The following is a 15927-nucleotide window of genomic DNA, read 5'->3' as shown; positions in this document are numbered from 1 at the left end:
CTTTCTTTCTTTCTTTCTTTCTTTCTTTCTTTCTTTCTTTCTTCTTCCTTCCTTTTTTAGTTTTTCTTTTTTTTAAATTTTTATTTTATTTTATTTTATTTTACAAATAGTTTATTGTCAAGTTGGTTTCCACATAACACCCAGTGCTCATCCCCACAAGTGCCCTCCTCCATGCCCATTCTCCCCCCTCCCCCCACACCCATCAGTCCTCAGTTTGTTCTCAGTATTCAAGAGTCTTTCATGGTTTGCCTCTCTCCCTCTCCCCCACTATTTCCCCCCTGCTTCTCCCCCATGGTCCTCCGTTAAGTTCCTCCTAATCCTCCTATACGTGTGAACATATGGTATTTGTCCTTCTCTGCCTGACTTATTTCGCTCAGCATAACACCCTCAAGGTCCATCCGTGTTGTTACACCTGGCCAGATTTCATTGTTTCTCATTCGAATGTAGTATTCCATCATATAGATAAACCACATCTTCTTGATCCATTCATCCGTTGATGGACACTTAGGCTCTTTCCATGTTTTGGCTATTGTTGAGAGTGCTGCTGTGAACATTGGGGTCCATGTGCCCCCCCTATGCATCAGCACTCCTGTATCCCTTGGGTAAATTCCTAGCAGTGCTATTGCTGGGTTATAGGGGGGTTCTATTGTTAACTTTTTGAGGAACTTCCACACTGTTTTCCAAAGGGGCTGCATCAGTTTACATTCCCACCAGCAGTGTAGGAGGGTGCCCGTTTCTCCACATCCTCGCCAGCAACTAGAGTCTCCTGATTTGTTCATTTTCGCCACTCTGACTGGTTTGAGGTGGTATCTCAGTGTGGTTTTGATTTGTATTTCCCTGATGAGGAGGGATGCTGAGCATCGTTTCATGTGTCTATTGGCTGTCTGGATGTCCTCTTTGGAGAAGTATCTGTTCATATCTTCTGCCCATTTCTTCACTGGATTATTTGTTTTTTGGGTGTGGGGTTTGGGGAGTTCCTTATAGATTTGGATATTAGCCCTTTATCTGATATGTCATTAGCAACTATCTTTTCCCATTCCGTCGGTTGCCTATTAGTTTTACTGATTGTTTCCTTTACCCTGCAGAAGCTTTTTTATCTTGATGAGGTCCCAGTAGTTCATTTTTGCTCTGATTCCCTTGCCCTTGGGGATGTGTCAAGTAAGAGATTGCTGTGGTTGAGATCAGGGAGGTTGTTTCCTGCTTTCTCCTCTAGGGTTTTGATAGTTTCCTGTCTCATATTCAGGTCCTTTATCCATCTTGAGTTTATTTTTGTGTATGGTGTGAGACAGTAATCTAGTTTCATTCTTTTACATGTTGCTGTCCAGTTCTCCCTGCACCATCTGTTAAAGAGGCTGTCTTTTTTCCATTGGATACTCTTTCCCATACATTTGTGGGTCCAGTTCCAAGTTTTCTCTGTTCCATTGGTCTATGTGTCTGTTTTTGTGCCAATACCATACTGTCTTGATGATTAGAACTTTGTAGTAGAGGCTAAAGTCTGGGATGGTCATGCCTCTCGTTTTGGTTTTCTTCTTCAGTATTACTTTGGCTATTCAGGGTCTTTGTGGTTCCATACAAATTTTAGGATAGTTTGTTCTAGCTTTGAGAAGAATCCTGTTGTAATTTTGATTGGGATTGCATTGAATGTGTAGATTGCTTTGGGTGGTAATGACATTTTAACTGTATTTATTCTTCTGGTCCATGAGCATGGAATGTTTTTCCATTTCTTTGTGTCTTCTTCAATTTCCTTCATACGTTTTCTATAGTTTTCATCATACAGATCTCTTATATCTTTGGTTAGGTTTATTCCTAGGTATTTTATGGTTTTTTGTGCAATTGTGAATGGGATCAGTTGATTTCTCTTTCTGTTGCTTCATTATTGGTGTATAAAAATGCAACTGATTTCTGTACGTTGATTTTGTACCCTGAAACTTTGCTGAATTCATGGATCAGTTCTAGTAGGTTTCTGGTGGAGTTTGTCAAGTTTTCTATGTAGAGTATCATGTCATCTGCAAAAAGTGAAAATTTGACTTCTTCTTTGCCAATTCTGATGCCTTTTATTTCCTTTTGTTGTCTAATTGCTGATGTTAGGACTTACAGCACTATGTTAAACAGGGGGAAAGCTCTGAGTTTTTCCCCATTGAGGATTATGTTAGCTGAGGGCTTCTCATAGATGACTTTTTTGATGTTTAAGTAAGTTCCTTCTATCCTGACTTTCTCCAGGGTCTTTATTAAGAAGGGATGCTCTGTTTTGTCAAATGCTTTTTCTGCATCAACAGGATCATATGCTTTTAATCTTTTCTTTTGTTAATGTGGTCTGTCACATTGATTGATTTGCAGACATTGAACCAGCCCTGTAACCCAGGAATGAATCCCACTTGATCATGGTGGATAATTCTTTATATGTGCTGTTGGATTCGGTTTGCAAGTATCTTGTTGAGGATTTTTGCATCTGTGTTCATCAAGGATATTGGCCTGTAGTTCTCATTTTTTGCTGGGCCTCTGTCTGGCTTTGAAATCAAAGTGATGTTGGCTTCGTAGAATGAGTCTGGAAGTTTTCCTTCCATTTTTATTTTTTGGAATAGCTTGAGAAGAATGGGTATTAACACAAATTTAAATGTCTGGTAGAATTCCCCAGGGAAGCCATCTGGCTCAGGGCTCTTATTTGTTGGGAGATTTTTGATAACTGACTAAATTTCTTCACTAGTTATGGGTCTGTTCAGATTTTCTATCTCTTCCCGTGTGAATTTTCTTAGTGTGTGTTTAGGAATTTGTCCATTTCTTCTAAGTTGTCCAGTTTGTTGGTGTATAATTTTTTGTAGTGTTTCCTGATGATTGCTTGTATTTCTGAGGGATTGGTTGTAATAAATATATTTTCATTCATGATTTTGTCTATTTGGGTGCTCTCTTTTCTTTTTGAGAAGCCTGGCTAGAGGTTTGTCAGTTTTGTTTATTTTTTCAAAAAGCCAACTCTTGGTTTCATTGACCCGTTCAACTGGTTTTTTGGATTCTATATTGTTTATTTCTGCCCTGATTTTTATTATTTCTCTTTTTCTGCTGGGCTTGGGTGCTCTTGTTGCTCTCCTTCTAGTTCCTTTAGCTGTGCTGTGTTTTGTATTTGTGCTTTTTCGAGTTTTTTGAAATATGCCTGGAGTGCAGTGTACTTTCCTCTTAGGACTGCCTTTGCTGCATCCCAAAGAGTATGAATAGTTGTATTTTCATTTTCATTTGTTTCCATATATTTTTAAATTTTTTCCCTAATTGCCTAATTGCCCCATTCATTATTTAGTAGGGTGTTCTTTAACCTCCATGTTTTTGGAGGTTTTCCAGACTTTTCCTGTGATTGATTTCAAGTTTCATAGCATTGTGATCTGAAAGTGTGCATGGTATGATCTTGATTCTTTTATATTTTTTGAAGGCTGCTTTATGACCCAGTATGTGATCTGTCTTGGAGCATGTGCCATGCACACTTGAGAAGAAAGTGGATTCCATTGCCTCAAGATGTAGAGTTCTAAATATATCTGTCAAATCCATCTGGTCCAATGTGTCATTGAAATCCATTGTTTCTTTAGTGATTTTCTGTCTAGTTGATCTATCCATTGCTGTAAGTGGAGTATTAAAAGTCCCCTGCTATTAGCACATTCTTATCCATAAGATTGTTTCTGTTTGTGATTGATTGTTTTATGTATTTGGGTGCTTCTGTATTCAGTGTGTATACACTTATAATTGTTAGCTCTTCCTGATGGATAGACCGTAATTACTATATTATATATATATTATATATATATATAATATATATTACTATATTATATTATGCTACCCTATGTCTTTTGATTGGAGCATTTAGTCTATTTACCTTCAGTGTTGTTATTGAAAAATATGAGTTTAGAGTCATTGTGTTCTCTGTAGGATTCATGCTTGTGGTGGTGTCTCAGGTATCTTGTGTTCCTTGCAACATTTCCCTTATAGAGTCCCCCTTAGGATTTCTTGTAGGCTGGCTTAGTGGTGATGAATTCTTTCAATTTTTGTTTATTTGGGAAGACTTTTATCTCTCATTCTATTCTGAATGACAAGCTTGCTGGATAGAGTATTCTTGGCTGCATATTTTTTCTGTTCATCACATTGAAGATTTCCTGCCATTTCTTTCTGGTCTGCCAAGTTTCAGTAGATAGGTCTGTAACTATTCTGATAGGTCTCCTTTTGTATGTTAGGGCTGTTTTATCGCTAGCTCCTTTCAGAATTCTCTCTTTGTCCTTATATTTTGCCAGTTTCACTATTATATGTCATGCAGAAGATCGATTCAAGTTACGTCTGAGGAGAGTTCTCTGTGCCTCTTGGATTTCAGTGTTTGATTCCTTCCCCAGATTGGGGAATTCTCAGCTATAATTTGTTCAAGTACTCCTTCAGCGCCTTTCCCTCTCTCTTCCTCTTCTGGGATTCCTGTGATATGGATATTGTTCCATTTGATTGTATCACTCAGTTCTCGAACTTTCCTTTCATGTTCCTGGATCAGTTTGTCTCTCTTTTTCTTGGCTTCCTCTTTTTCTATAATTGTGTCTTCTGATTCACCTATTCTCTTCTCTGCCTCTTCAGTCTGTGCATTGGACACCTCCATTTTATTATTTATTATAGCATTTTTTAATTCATCACCACTATTTTTAAGCTCCATAGTCTTCATCACAAGACTCTGATGTCTTCCATACTCTTTTCAAGCTCAGTGATTAATTTTATGACTATTGTTCTAAATTCTTATTCAGTTGAGTTGCTTATATCTGTTTTAAGGAGCTCTTTAGCTTTCATTTATTCTTGGAATTTCTTTAGAGGAGAGTTCTTCCATTTCGTCATTTTGGCTAGCTTTCTGTCTCGTTAGTTTTAAAAGCTTGTTATGTGCTCTGCACTTGCGAGTACTGCTATATTAAAGAGGGCTCATTGACTGTCTAGGGCCTGTCCGTTCAGGAAGTGTTCTTTAAGTGTTGTCTCTTGGTCTCCCTTGTTGTTTGGTTATTTTATTTCCCTACTCGTAGTGGTATTTGGGACTCTCCACCATGTGTACTTTGGCTTGGTTCTTGAGGTAGTCCTGGAAAAGAAAACAGACAAACACATGGGGAACAAAGCCGTGCAAATGCACAGACAAATCCAACAAACAAGCAAACCGAAAGGGAAAAAGAAAAAGAAAATAAGAAAAAAGAAAAGAAAAGAAAAGAGCAAAAAAACCCCAAAGACAAAGGACAGTCTAAAAGCATAAAACCAGAATTCCCAGCTACAAATAGAGAGCAGGGTGTGTGCAGTGCTGATGGAAGAGCATATACACAGAGAGATTTCAGGGTGGGGAGAAACCGAAATTGGACAATGACCAGGCAGAGAGACTAAGAGGCTTACTTAATTCAGAGAGAGAAAGAGGAGAATATGGTAGGAGGTGAGGAGAAAGAAACAAAGATAATGTTACTCAGAGAAACTATATAGTCTGATTACTCTAGAGAGAGAGAGAGACATAGAGAGAGAGAGAGAGAGAAAGGTAGTGGTGTAGGTATAGAATATACATCTAGAGAATGGATTAAATGTGACTGTTTAAGGAAACCAATGACCAGAGTGCCCAGTCCAGCAGAGGAGAGGGATAGGAAAGAGACAAAGGGAAAATATATCTGAATAGAAAGAATTGATCTAGAATTAGTCACAGCAGTGCATCCATGTTGGTCTTGCCCTGGGCTCCTGTTAAAAAAAAAAAAAAAAAAAAGCTCTCTAGCTGGGGTGGGCGTGGTTTGGTGTAGGCAGGTCTTAGCCACAGGCTGCCCCCGGAGCTCCCACCTTGGTAGTTGTAGGTTATGGTCCCTTCTATAACCCAAGAGCTGCCAATCACTCCCTTGGGTCCCATCTCCTTGTGCCATGGGTGCAGCCAAGGTGGGCCCTTTTTTTTTTGTCCCAAGCCCTGCCTCATTTCCAGATTCCAGTCTGTGCGCTTTATTGATACCGCCCGAAACAAAGTCCGGCAGGTCGGCCGCTTGCCTACCTCTGGGGATCAAGCCTGGAGAGCAGCAGCGTAGTTTCTCCTGGCACCGCCTGGGACCAGGCTACCCAGTTTAAAGTCAGCACCCCAGCTAGAACTAAGATCACTCTCCTTCCCGAGCTGAGGTTTTTCTCTTCTCCAGGGACAGTTCTATGAGCAGTTTCAGCTGCACTTTCTTTTCCCTTTGACTCACCAGCTCCCCTTGAAGGGGGTTCCCTCCCCTCCCTCTGTGTCTCTGGTCCCGCCTGTTTTTTGTCTTTCCCAGTTCCCAGTCATGCACTTAGGAGGTTGCCATCCCAGTGTACTCCGTCTCTTTTCTTCCCAAACTCCTGCGGTTTCAGTGTCCTATGGCTTCAGGCCTCCTTCTGTGTTTGAGAGATGGGGGCGTGCGAAATGCAGGGAGCTCCCTGCTTCTCCCCCATCTTGCCTCCCCTGATACAAGTTCATCTGTTGTGTTCCTGTTTTCATTCTTTAGTTTTTATGATAGCTGCTCTTATTCTTTTATTCTTTTCCTTCTATGTAGTCAGATGGCCTGAGGGTAAATTCATGACTCATAGGTATTATCTTTTTGGCTGGGGAGGTAATTTGCTTAGTCATGTCCTTCCAGCATTGAGGGAATTTTTCACTGGAGTAGAGGGTGGTAAATTAAAGCATTTATCTATGGGCCCAAATTATGGTTTTTATAAATATGTATCTCAACCAACAATGGCTTCATAGTCTTGATATTGAGTGGTTTGTGCTTATGTAATTTTTTGAACTTTCTTTTGGTTGAAGTATTTCCTTCTGTCTCTTATTTTTTCTTTTAGTAGCTAAACATACAACTTAATAAAAATGTCTTCCTGCCTTTTGCAACAATGTGGATGGAACTGGAAGGTATTATGCTAAGTGAAATAAGTCCGTCAGAGAAAGGCCAATATATGTTTTCACTCATATGTGGAACTTGGGAGACTTAAGAAGACCATGGGGGGAAGGGAAAGGGAAATGGAAAAACTAGTTTCAAACAGAGAGGGAGGCAAACCATAAGAGACCTTAAATACAGAGAATAAACTGAGGGCTGATGGCGGGGTGGAGGGGATGGGTGATGGGTATTGAGGAGGGCACCTGTTAGGATGAGCACTGGGTGTTATATCACAAGAATGGCGATGAATCACAAGAATCTACTCTCCAAACCAAGAGCACACTGTATACACTGTATGTTAGCTAACTTGACAATAAATTTTATTTTAAAAATGTCGTATTTGACAACTGAGTGATGTATGTTTTTGTTGACTAATAATTCTATTCCATTGGTTCCATTGGGTTGCCTCTTAGTTCTCTGTCCTTTTTATCTTTTTTTAGCATTTTACTTTCTCCATTTTTCTTCAGCATTTTGGGGGCATTTCCTAAATTTGTTGATCATTTGATTTTTTGCAGTATCCTATAGCTTTTTCTGTCCTCATAGCACATAGGCTTAGTTTTCTGTATAAATTATCACTGTAGTTTTTATTGTAGTTTTCTCTTTTCTGTTTTGGTGCATCCATCTTTCTACTTCTGCCTCTTGTTAACCTGAAAATAAAGAGCCACAGTGTTTATTTGGGATCAGAGAATTATAATTTGGAGATTGCAGATTCAGGTAGAACACTCAAATAGTATCCTGCTTCTAAGGTGAAATTAAGAGGTTTTATAAGGAAAAAGAAGAGGGGGGCAGTTACAAGAGTCAGGAAGGAAAAAAAGGCTAAACTCTTGGTTATACATTGATTTACCACAGATTCTATCTTTGGAAAGTCCATAACTTTGTGGACTTGGGATCAGGGTATCTGTTGTCCTGCTGACTTCTCAAGTAGTTGCTTAAAGCATTTGCTGTTGCTAGTCCATAGGTTTTGGTTGAGTTCAAACAGAAACAGATTAGGCAATTTCTCTGCAGTGGTTGCTTTGCTCCCTTTTAAAATGGCTTCATTTGTGACGTTTTTCACATTCATCTTCACAAACTACCCTCAATTATAATGTAGTACAATATTTTTAATTAAAATCCACCTCACAACTTAGAGAGAGCAAGAGGGAAACCCCCAAAGCATAGCAGTTATCACATGGTCTCACTTTGTCTTCCTTGTTTAGACTTGGAGTTACTTTGGTATTTTCAAAAACCTTCTGTTGCACACTTTCCACACATTCAGTCTTTGAAGCGCTAGCGGTGTGTTTATTGTTCTTTTTGGTCCTTTAGCATAGACGTGGACATGTTTTAGCAGAAGGGAAAAGAGTCTGTTCTTCTTAAACCTTGCTGCTGTCTCACAAGTAGAGCCTTTTAAGCACTGCCAAAATGTTTAGGCAAATTTAAAGTTGAATATAAGATGTCTGGTTTTGTTTTGTTTTTTAATTTTTAAATTAGTTTAAATAGGCAGTTTAGCCTATTGAAAATCTTGCCTCTTGGCATATGTATAGTATTTTCTTTTTGAGAGAGTAATTTGACTAACCACAGTTAGATACTGATATTGAGGATTATTTATCTTAGTATAAAATGATTTTAAATTTTTTTCTTAGGCATTTAAAAAAAACTAGTTTGAGAGAGAGAGCAAGAGATATTGCTTACATGATCAGGGGAGGGGAGAGAGAATCCCAAGCAGGCTCCACGTTCATCGTGGAGCCCCATACAGGGCTCAGTCTCAGGATGGTGAGATCATGACCAGAGCCAAAATCAAGAGTGGTATGCCTAACTGATTCAGCCACCCACGTGCCCCTTCTTAGGCATTTCTATATTGATTTATTCTTGGTCACTTACACAAAATGTCTGTTTTAATAATTAAATGTGTGATACATGTTAAAATAGATTTTGGAAAAGTTTGATATGCTAAAAAATGCTGCTAATGAGACATATATCATTTGCTGCTATCATTTAGCAACCCCTAGCAACTCAAGAAATGTTAGAAATTTGGGGTGCCTGGGTGGCTCAGTCGGTTAAGTGCTTGAAATATATACCAGTAATGGGTTTTATTATTATAGCTGTTTTTTTCCCAATACTGTCTTAAAGGTTTTGTTTTTGTTCTTCTTCCATTCATTTTTGTCCAGATGACAGAAAATAATTTTGGGTTGAAGAAGATAGAAATTAGTGTTTCAGAAGCAGAAAAGCGAACTGGAAGAAATGCCATGAACATGCAAGAAACATATACTGCTTACCTCATTGAAACAAGGTGAGTGATGAAAATTAGGCCTAGATTTAGTTAGAAAAAGCTTTGTCTGGTAGCTGTGGATGCAAAGTATGTTGTATAATGGAATTGTTTACAGGTCATTGTCTTTTTAAGTATTGGGTTTTTGTTCTTTACTTTTTAACAAATAAACAGATGTGCCTTTTACTATAGAATACTTGGGAGCTATATATGTGTGTATATATATATTTTAAGTTTATTTATTTATTTTGAGAAAGAGAGAAAGAATGAACTAGGGAGAGGAAGAGAGAAAGGGACACAGAGGATCCAAGCCAAGTTCTGTACTGACAGCAGAAAGCCTATGGGGTTTGAAATGAGATCATGTCCTGAGCCAAAGTCAGATGCTTAACCAGCTGAGCCACACAGGTGCCCCAGGAGGTATATTTTAATGTACTTGTGTAGAAGGTAAAGAGAAGGTTATGGAATACTTTGGGGATCTGGAATGTTACTTGACACATGCTTTGGTGGAGTTTTTGGTGTTAGATATAATAATTCTCATGCGATTTTGAGAAAGGAGACCAGGTTTCCAGCATTGTATGAAGTGGACTTAGGTAAATAAGATGGTTAGCAGAAAAATATAGGAAGAGGGAATATGGTCTGAGTCAGTAAAAAATTAATAGGAAAGAATTGATGGAGACTAGAGTTTAATTTGGGATAAATTGAACAGACGAGAGTAAATCATGGAGTAAGAAATCAAAATTCACCAGAAAAATGGTCTTTTACCTCATAAGGAAAAAGTTAAAGGGATTAGACTATTTTGTCTAGAGAAAGGCAAGGCAAGACTCTATTTTGCCAGTTATAAACAATTTATATAAAGACTAAATACTGACTTGTTCTTTTCTCTCTGCAGAGACTGAGCAGAAATGCTTTCAGTTAAAATAAAGACATGTGCGAGATTTTTTGATAGTCAGTAAAATAAAATAATAGAACTACCAGATCTACATTTTACAAAAATGTAAAGATACCTTTTTAAGGAAAACAAAATTTAAACCTTGCATTTTCATAGGTTTACCAAAGTCACTGAGTTTGCCTTAAGGCTGAACCCTGTGACATTTCAAGACTTCTCCAGGTCTGTGGTTCTACCCAAAATAAAAGTTAAAATCTTGGTAAACTTTGTTTAATCTATAGACAATTCTGAAAACCCTCTAAGTATAGCTTTCCTTCTTCCATCAAAAAGAAAAAGAAGAATCTTTCCCAAACCAGAGAAAATTTACATTATAATAGGAGCTTTAGGAACTGAAAGTGGGAAGATTGGTCTTTTTAAAATTAAGTCATTTTGGTTTTGTTTTCTGTGTGTGTGTGTGTGTGTGTGTGTGTGTGTTTTTAAGTTTTTATTTTAATTCCAGTTAGTTTACATACAGTGTTATGTTAGTTTCAGATGTACAATGTGTTAAATATTCCCATTTATCACCCTGTGCTCATCATGATAATTGCACTCCTTAGTCACCTATTTAACCCATTCCCCCACCAAATTATGTCATTTTGTGACCTAGGTATCTACCTATGTATATCAGAGATTTTTAAAAATTAGGTTAAGTAAGCTCTATGCCCAGTATGGGGCTTGAACTCACAACCCTGAGATCAAGAGTTGAATGCTCTACCAACTGAGCCAGTCAGGCACCCACTCACAGAGATTTTTAAAGTGATTAAAAAAAATATGGTCCCATCAGAGGGTTTCATTTCTGTTCTTTTTTTTTTTTTTTAAGTTAAATTAGCGACTTAAAAAATGATACTTTAGAAATTAGTGTAAAAAAATAGAAATTAGTGTTAAGTTTAGCTTACTTAGCTTTACTTAAATTATTTTTTCCTGTGTGTTTTTTTTTTTGAGGTATAATTGACATATCATATTGGTTTCAGATACCCAACATTATGTGGCAATATTTGTATGTATTGTGAAATGATTACAAGTCTAATTAATATCCATCACTATACAGTCACAAAATTTTTTCATTTTAATGAGAACTTTTTAAAATTTGTTTTTAGTGTTTATTTATTTTTGAGAGAGAGATACAGAGAGCTAGTGGGTTGAAGGGCAGAGAGAGGGAGACACAGAATCTGAAGCAGGCTCCAGGCTCTGAGCAGTCAGCACAGAGCCTGACGTGGGGCTGGAACTCGCAAGTTGTGGGATAATGACCTGAGCCGAAGTCGGATGCTTAAACAACTGAGCAACCCAGATGCTCCTTTTAATGAGAACTTTTAAGATTTACACTCTTAGCAGCTTTCAAGTATGCAGTACAGTATTATTAACTGTAGTCACCGGGCTGTAAATTCTTAAATTGAAAACTAAAAAAGATATTTTTACTTTAAGTATGTGAGTTTTTTATCATCCAATTTTTAAAAAATGTTTATTATTTTTGAAAGAGAGAGAGAGAGACCGAGTGTGAATTGGGGAGGGACAGAAAGAGAGGAAGACACAGAATCCGAAGCAGGCTCCAGGCACCTAGCTGTCAGCACAGAGCCTGATGCAGGGCCAGAACCCACCAACCCTGAGATCATGGCCTGAGCCGAAGTTGGAGCCACCCAGGCCAGGTGTCCCATTTATCACCCAATTGAGCAATGAAATTAACTGTTGATTAATTTTACTGCTGGAAGAGAATCTTGATTTGAATAATTTGGAATAATTTATGTTTTTTTTTTTCTTTTTTTCTCTAAACTTTTTATCATTTTTTTTTAGTGTTTAATTTGAAAGACAGAGAAAGTGCTAGCAGGAAACGGGCAGACATAGAGGAAGAGAGAATCCCAAGCAGGATCCACACTGTCAGAGCCTAATACGGGGCTTGGTCCCACAAACCGTGAGATCCTGACCTGAGCCAAAATTACAAGTTGGACACTTAACCGACAGAGCTACCCAGGCGCCCCTATATATGTTTACTTTTGACTTTGAACTGAATAGAGTATCATAATTTGAAACTAGGAGTTAGAAATGACCATACTTGAGTAATGTAGCTATACTCTGAGTATTTAAGTGGATCATCATCAAATGTGTGGTACACAGAAGGATTATTGAGTTGACTTTCACAATTGTATTTTAGTATAAATTTGTATTTATTTATTTATCTTCCCTAGTATTTTTTATGGAACTGTAAATTTACTTTAAAATAGTGGTTCTTAGGGGTTCTTGGCTGACTCAGTTGGTAGAGCATGTGACTCTTGATCTCCAGGTTGTAAATTCAGCTACATGCTGGGTGTAGAGATTACTTAAAAAAAATCTTAAAAAAAAACAGCACACAAAAGAAAACCCCATGGTTCTTAAACTTTAAAGTACATAGGAATCACTTGAAGAATTTGTTAAGCTACAGGGTTTTGGGTGAGGTCTAGGAATTTACATTTTTAAACAAGGTTCCAGGTGTTTTTGATACAGATGAGCCATAGATCATACTTTTGATTATCTTTTAAAGTACAAAGGTTTTACATTTCAAGATAGCCAAATTTATCTTTATTCTTTATGATTTCTTTTTTCCCTATCTTAAGAAATTCCTTCCTATCATATAGATGTTCATTTTGAGAAATACTGTTTTTGAATAGATTAGTTTGTAAATACAGTATTCCTGTGGTTAACTGACCTTTAACAACTGCAGAACCTTTGAATTTCTTAATCACATAGGTTTCTTAGGCAGATAATCTTGGACAATATGAGTTTTATTGAGCCTTTTAACTAAAAGTTGAACTTTATCATGTAACTTACCTACCTACTCTTCATGTAGAAGTAGAAAGTCCATAGTGTTATAGTTTTATAGGCTAAAATTAAGTAAGGCTAAAGTCACTGGCTTTAATTTCTTCAGAGATTTTTGTGTTTTTCTGTTCATAGAATATGAACCCATTTTTTAGAAAAGTTTTTTAAATTGTTTTAATTTTCATTTATTTTTGAGAGAGACTGAGTGTGGGAGGGGCAGAGAGCGAGGGAGACATAGAATCTGAAGCAGGCTACAGGCTCTGATCTATTAGCACAGAGCCTGACATGGGGATTGAACCCATGAACCAGGAGATCATGACCTGATCTTTCTTTTAGGACGCCTGGGTGGCTCAGTTGATTAAGCATCCAGCTTCGGCTCAGGTCATGATCTCATGGTTCATGGGTTCGAGCCCTGCATTGGGCTCTGTGCTGACAGCTAGCTCAGAGCCTGGAGCCTGTCTTTGGATTCTGTGTCTCCCTCTCTCTCTGACCCTCCCCTGCTCATGCTCTCTCTATCTCTCTCTCTCTCAAAAATACATAAAACATTAAAAAAATTTTTTTTAAATTTATTACTAGTTTATTTTTGAGAAAGAAAGAACGTAAGTGGGGGAGGGGCAGAGATAGAGGGAAACAGAATCAGAGCAGGCTCCAGGCTCTTGAGTTGTTAGCACAGAGTGGGATGAAGGGCTCAAACCCGCAAACCACAAGATCATGACCTGAGCTGAAGTCAGTGCTTAACCAACTGAGCCACCCATGGGCTCCAGAATATGAACCCTTTTAAAGTAGGTAAGAATATTTCTCTTTTAGAATAGCTAAGAATGCCTTGATGGTTTGGGAGACAGTAAAATGTCATTACTTAAGTCTTCTGATTTGTAAAATGGAGCTAATGATACGGTCTGTTATGAGCTTTAAATGTTGCATGTAAAATCAGTGATGTACTATTAAATATTTGTTGAATGATTGAAGTAGTTTTAGGGTCCAAATATAAGTCCTCTCTATGCATTTAGTCAGTCTCCAATGACTAGATTTTGCCTTAAATGGCCTTTAAAACACACACACACACACACACACACACACACACACACACGGAAGTCTTCTAACAGAGTGTGCGTATACTGCTTATAGGCTATATTAATCTACATTAATCTCCTATTAGCAAGATGTGGATGTTGTTAATAATGATTTTGAATAATTTGAAACCTGATATTAACCCAGATAATTTTTAAGCTAAAGTTTGAGACTCTGAATTTGAATAGTATTAGTTATAACTAATGTTTGGATTAATTCTTTAAAATGAATTATGATTTAATTTATATTTTTGCCATGGGAGCCATTTGTACCATTTGAATTTCATGTTTTGTTTCTTTTTTACTGATATGCAATGAATAAGTTTAGAGGGAAATCTAATACATAAATGGTAAAAACTGAACATCTATTGTGCTGAGCATGGCATATATACTTTCTTAAGACTACTTTATTTCAAGACTGAGTTCGCGTCTGTGCCTTTATGCCATGTTATACAAATGTACATTGTGGTTATTTGTGCATTTCTTGGAGGGCCTGAAAGTTATTGTCAAGCAAACAGAAAGTGGGAAGGTCCTGATAGTGTTTAGAAGACTGATGCTTTCTAAGAATGATTATGCTAGTAGAAATCTTTACTCACAATAACTTCATATATCCTTGGTGTGATTTTACTCTAACTTTCCTCCCAGCTGTAAGTTGAACTTTTATATGACATTGTCTGCAGCTCTTTATGGTAAAGATAAGACTAGAAATGAATTTTCACATTTTTCCCTGTACTCATTCATAGTTAACTTTTTGCCTTTGAGGATATTTCCTGACATGTGGATGTATCTGATTCATTTATAGGTCTTGCAGTAACCTGTTTTTGGCATGAACGTTGTTGCCTCATTGTGGCAGAAGTTAAAAATACCTTATGTTTAATGAAACACTAGCTAAGCCAGATTTTACTGTATTGTAAAACCAATGATCATAGATTAACTGAATTATTATACTTTGAGGCTTTTAGAATGTACCTAAAATGATTATTTCTTTTGAGTTCAAATAGGTTTTCTGTAATAGGGAAAGTGATTAGGAGTGAGGGCTTTAAATCAGATAGATATGAGTGCTTTATCCGCAGATCTTTGTGATTGTAGGAAGAGTAGCTGCTTCCTCATCAGCTTCATAGATGGTTGTAAGGATTGAAAAAGATAATACATGAAGATACTGAGTGCCTGGTTCATAAGCATTCAGTAAGTGGAGTTATAAATTTTAATGGAGGTTGTGTGCATGTATTTGTATTTTTAATAAGTAATAGGGATCTTATTCTATTCTTTTTCAGGTCAGTTGAACATACTGATGGTCAAAGTGTCCTAACAGACTCACTATGGAGGCGGTATAGTGAATTTGAATTGTTGAGAAACTACCTTTTAGTTTACTATCCACATGTTGTTGTGCCACCTCTACCAGAAAAAAGGGTAAGAAATGAAATAGCAGTATAGTTCGGAAGTATTTAGCCTTGAGATTATCCTTCACGATTGTTTTGTTTACCTAGGCAGAATTTGTTTGGCATAAACTCTCTGCTGACAACATGGACCCGGATTTTGTGGAAAGACGACGGATTGGCTTAGAAAACTTCCTCTTGAGAGTTGCCTCACATCCCATCCTTTGTAGAGACAAAATCTTCTATTTGTTTTTAACACAGGTATTTTTCTTTGATTAAGTCTTAAAAGAATTCATTTGATTTTTCTTTTAAACTGTAGAATGCTTATGCTTAAGAATCTTTTTGGAGCAGCTTTGTTAATATACATGCATTTAATTGCGTTTTTAAATTTGTTTTAAGTTCAAAATTATTGAGTTACATCACTCTTTCGGCTAACGTTTTTATACTTAAAGATACTAAAGATGGTACTTTCTGGCATCACTTCAATGATATCAAAGTTAGTCTTTATTTTTTTTGAAGCCCAGATCTATAAAATCTTGGGTCCATCTTTTGATAATCTTTTGGAATCTAGATTGCATGTTTAACTTTGAAATGAGTTCTTTTTTTAACCTTTCTTTTATCTCCCCTGAAA

General features: G+C 37.2%; 1 protein-coding gene across 1 annotated transcript in view; it reads left to right on the top strand.

Moving 5' to 3' along the window:
• Positions 1–15927, top strand: part of SNX4 (sorting nexin 4) — a 75618-nt gene that overhangs the window by 9439 nt on the left and 50252 nt on the right. The window contains exons 2-4 of the mRNA XM_039253048.1: positions 9044–9165; positions 15195–15330; positions 15408–15557. Coding sequence (XP_039108979.1) covers positions 9044–9165; positions 15195–15330; positions 15408–15557 — 408 coding nt within the window. The remainder of the gene's footprint in view (positions 1–9043; positions 9166–15194; positions 15331–15407; positions 15558–15927) is intronic.

This window comes from Hyaena hyaena, unplaced genomic scaffold (assembly GCF_003009895.1).
Source record: "Hyaena hyaena isolate Hyena2069 unplaced genomic scaffold, ASM300989v1 scaffold_434, whole genome shotgun sequence".
NCBI classification, from domain to species: domain Eukaryota; kingdom Metazoa; phylum Chordata; class Mammalia; order Carnivora; family Hyaenidae; genus Hyaena; species Hyaena hyaena.
This window is presented reverse-complemented; position numbering and strand designations above follow the sequence as displayed.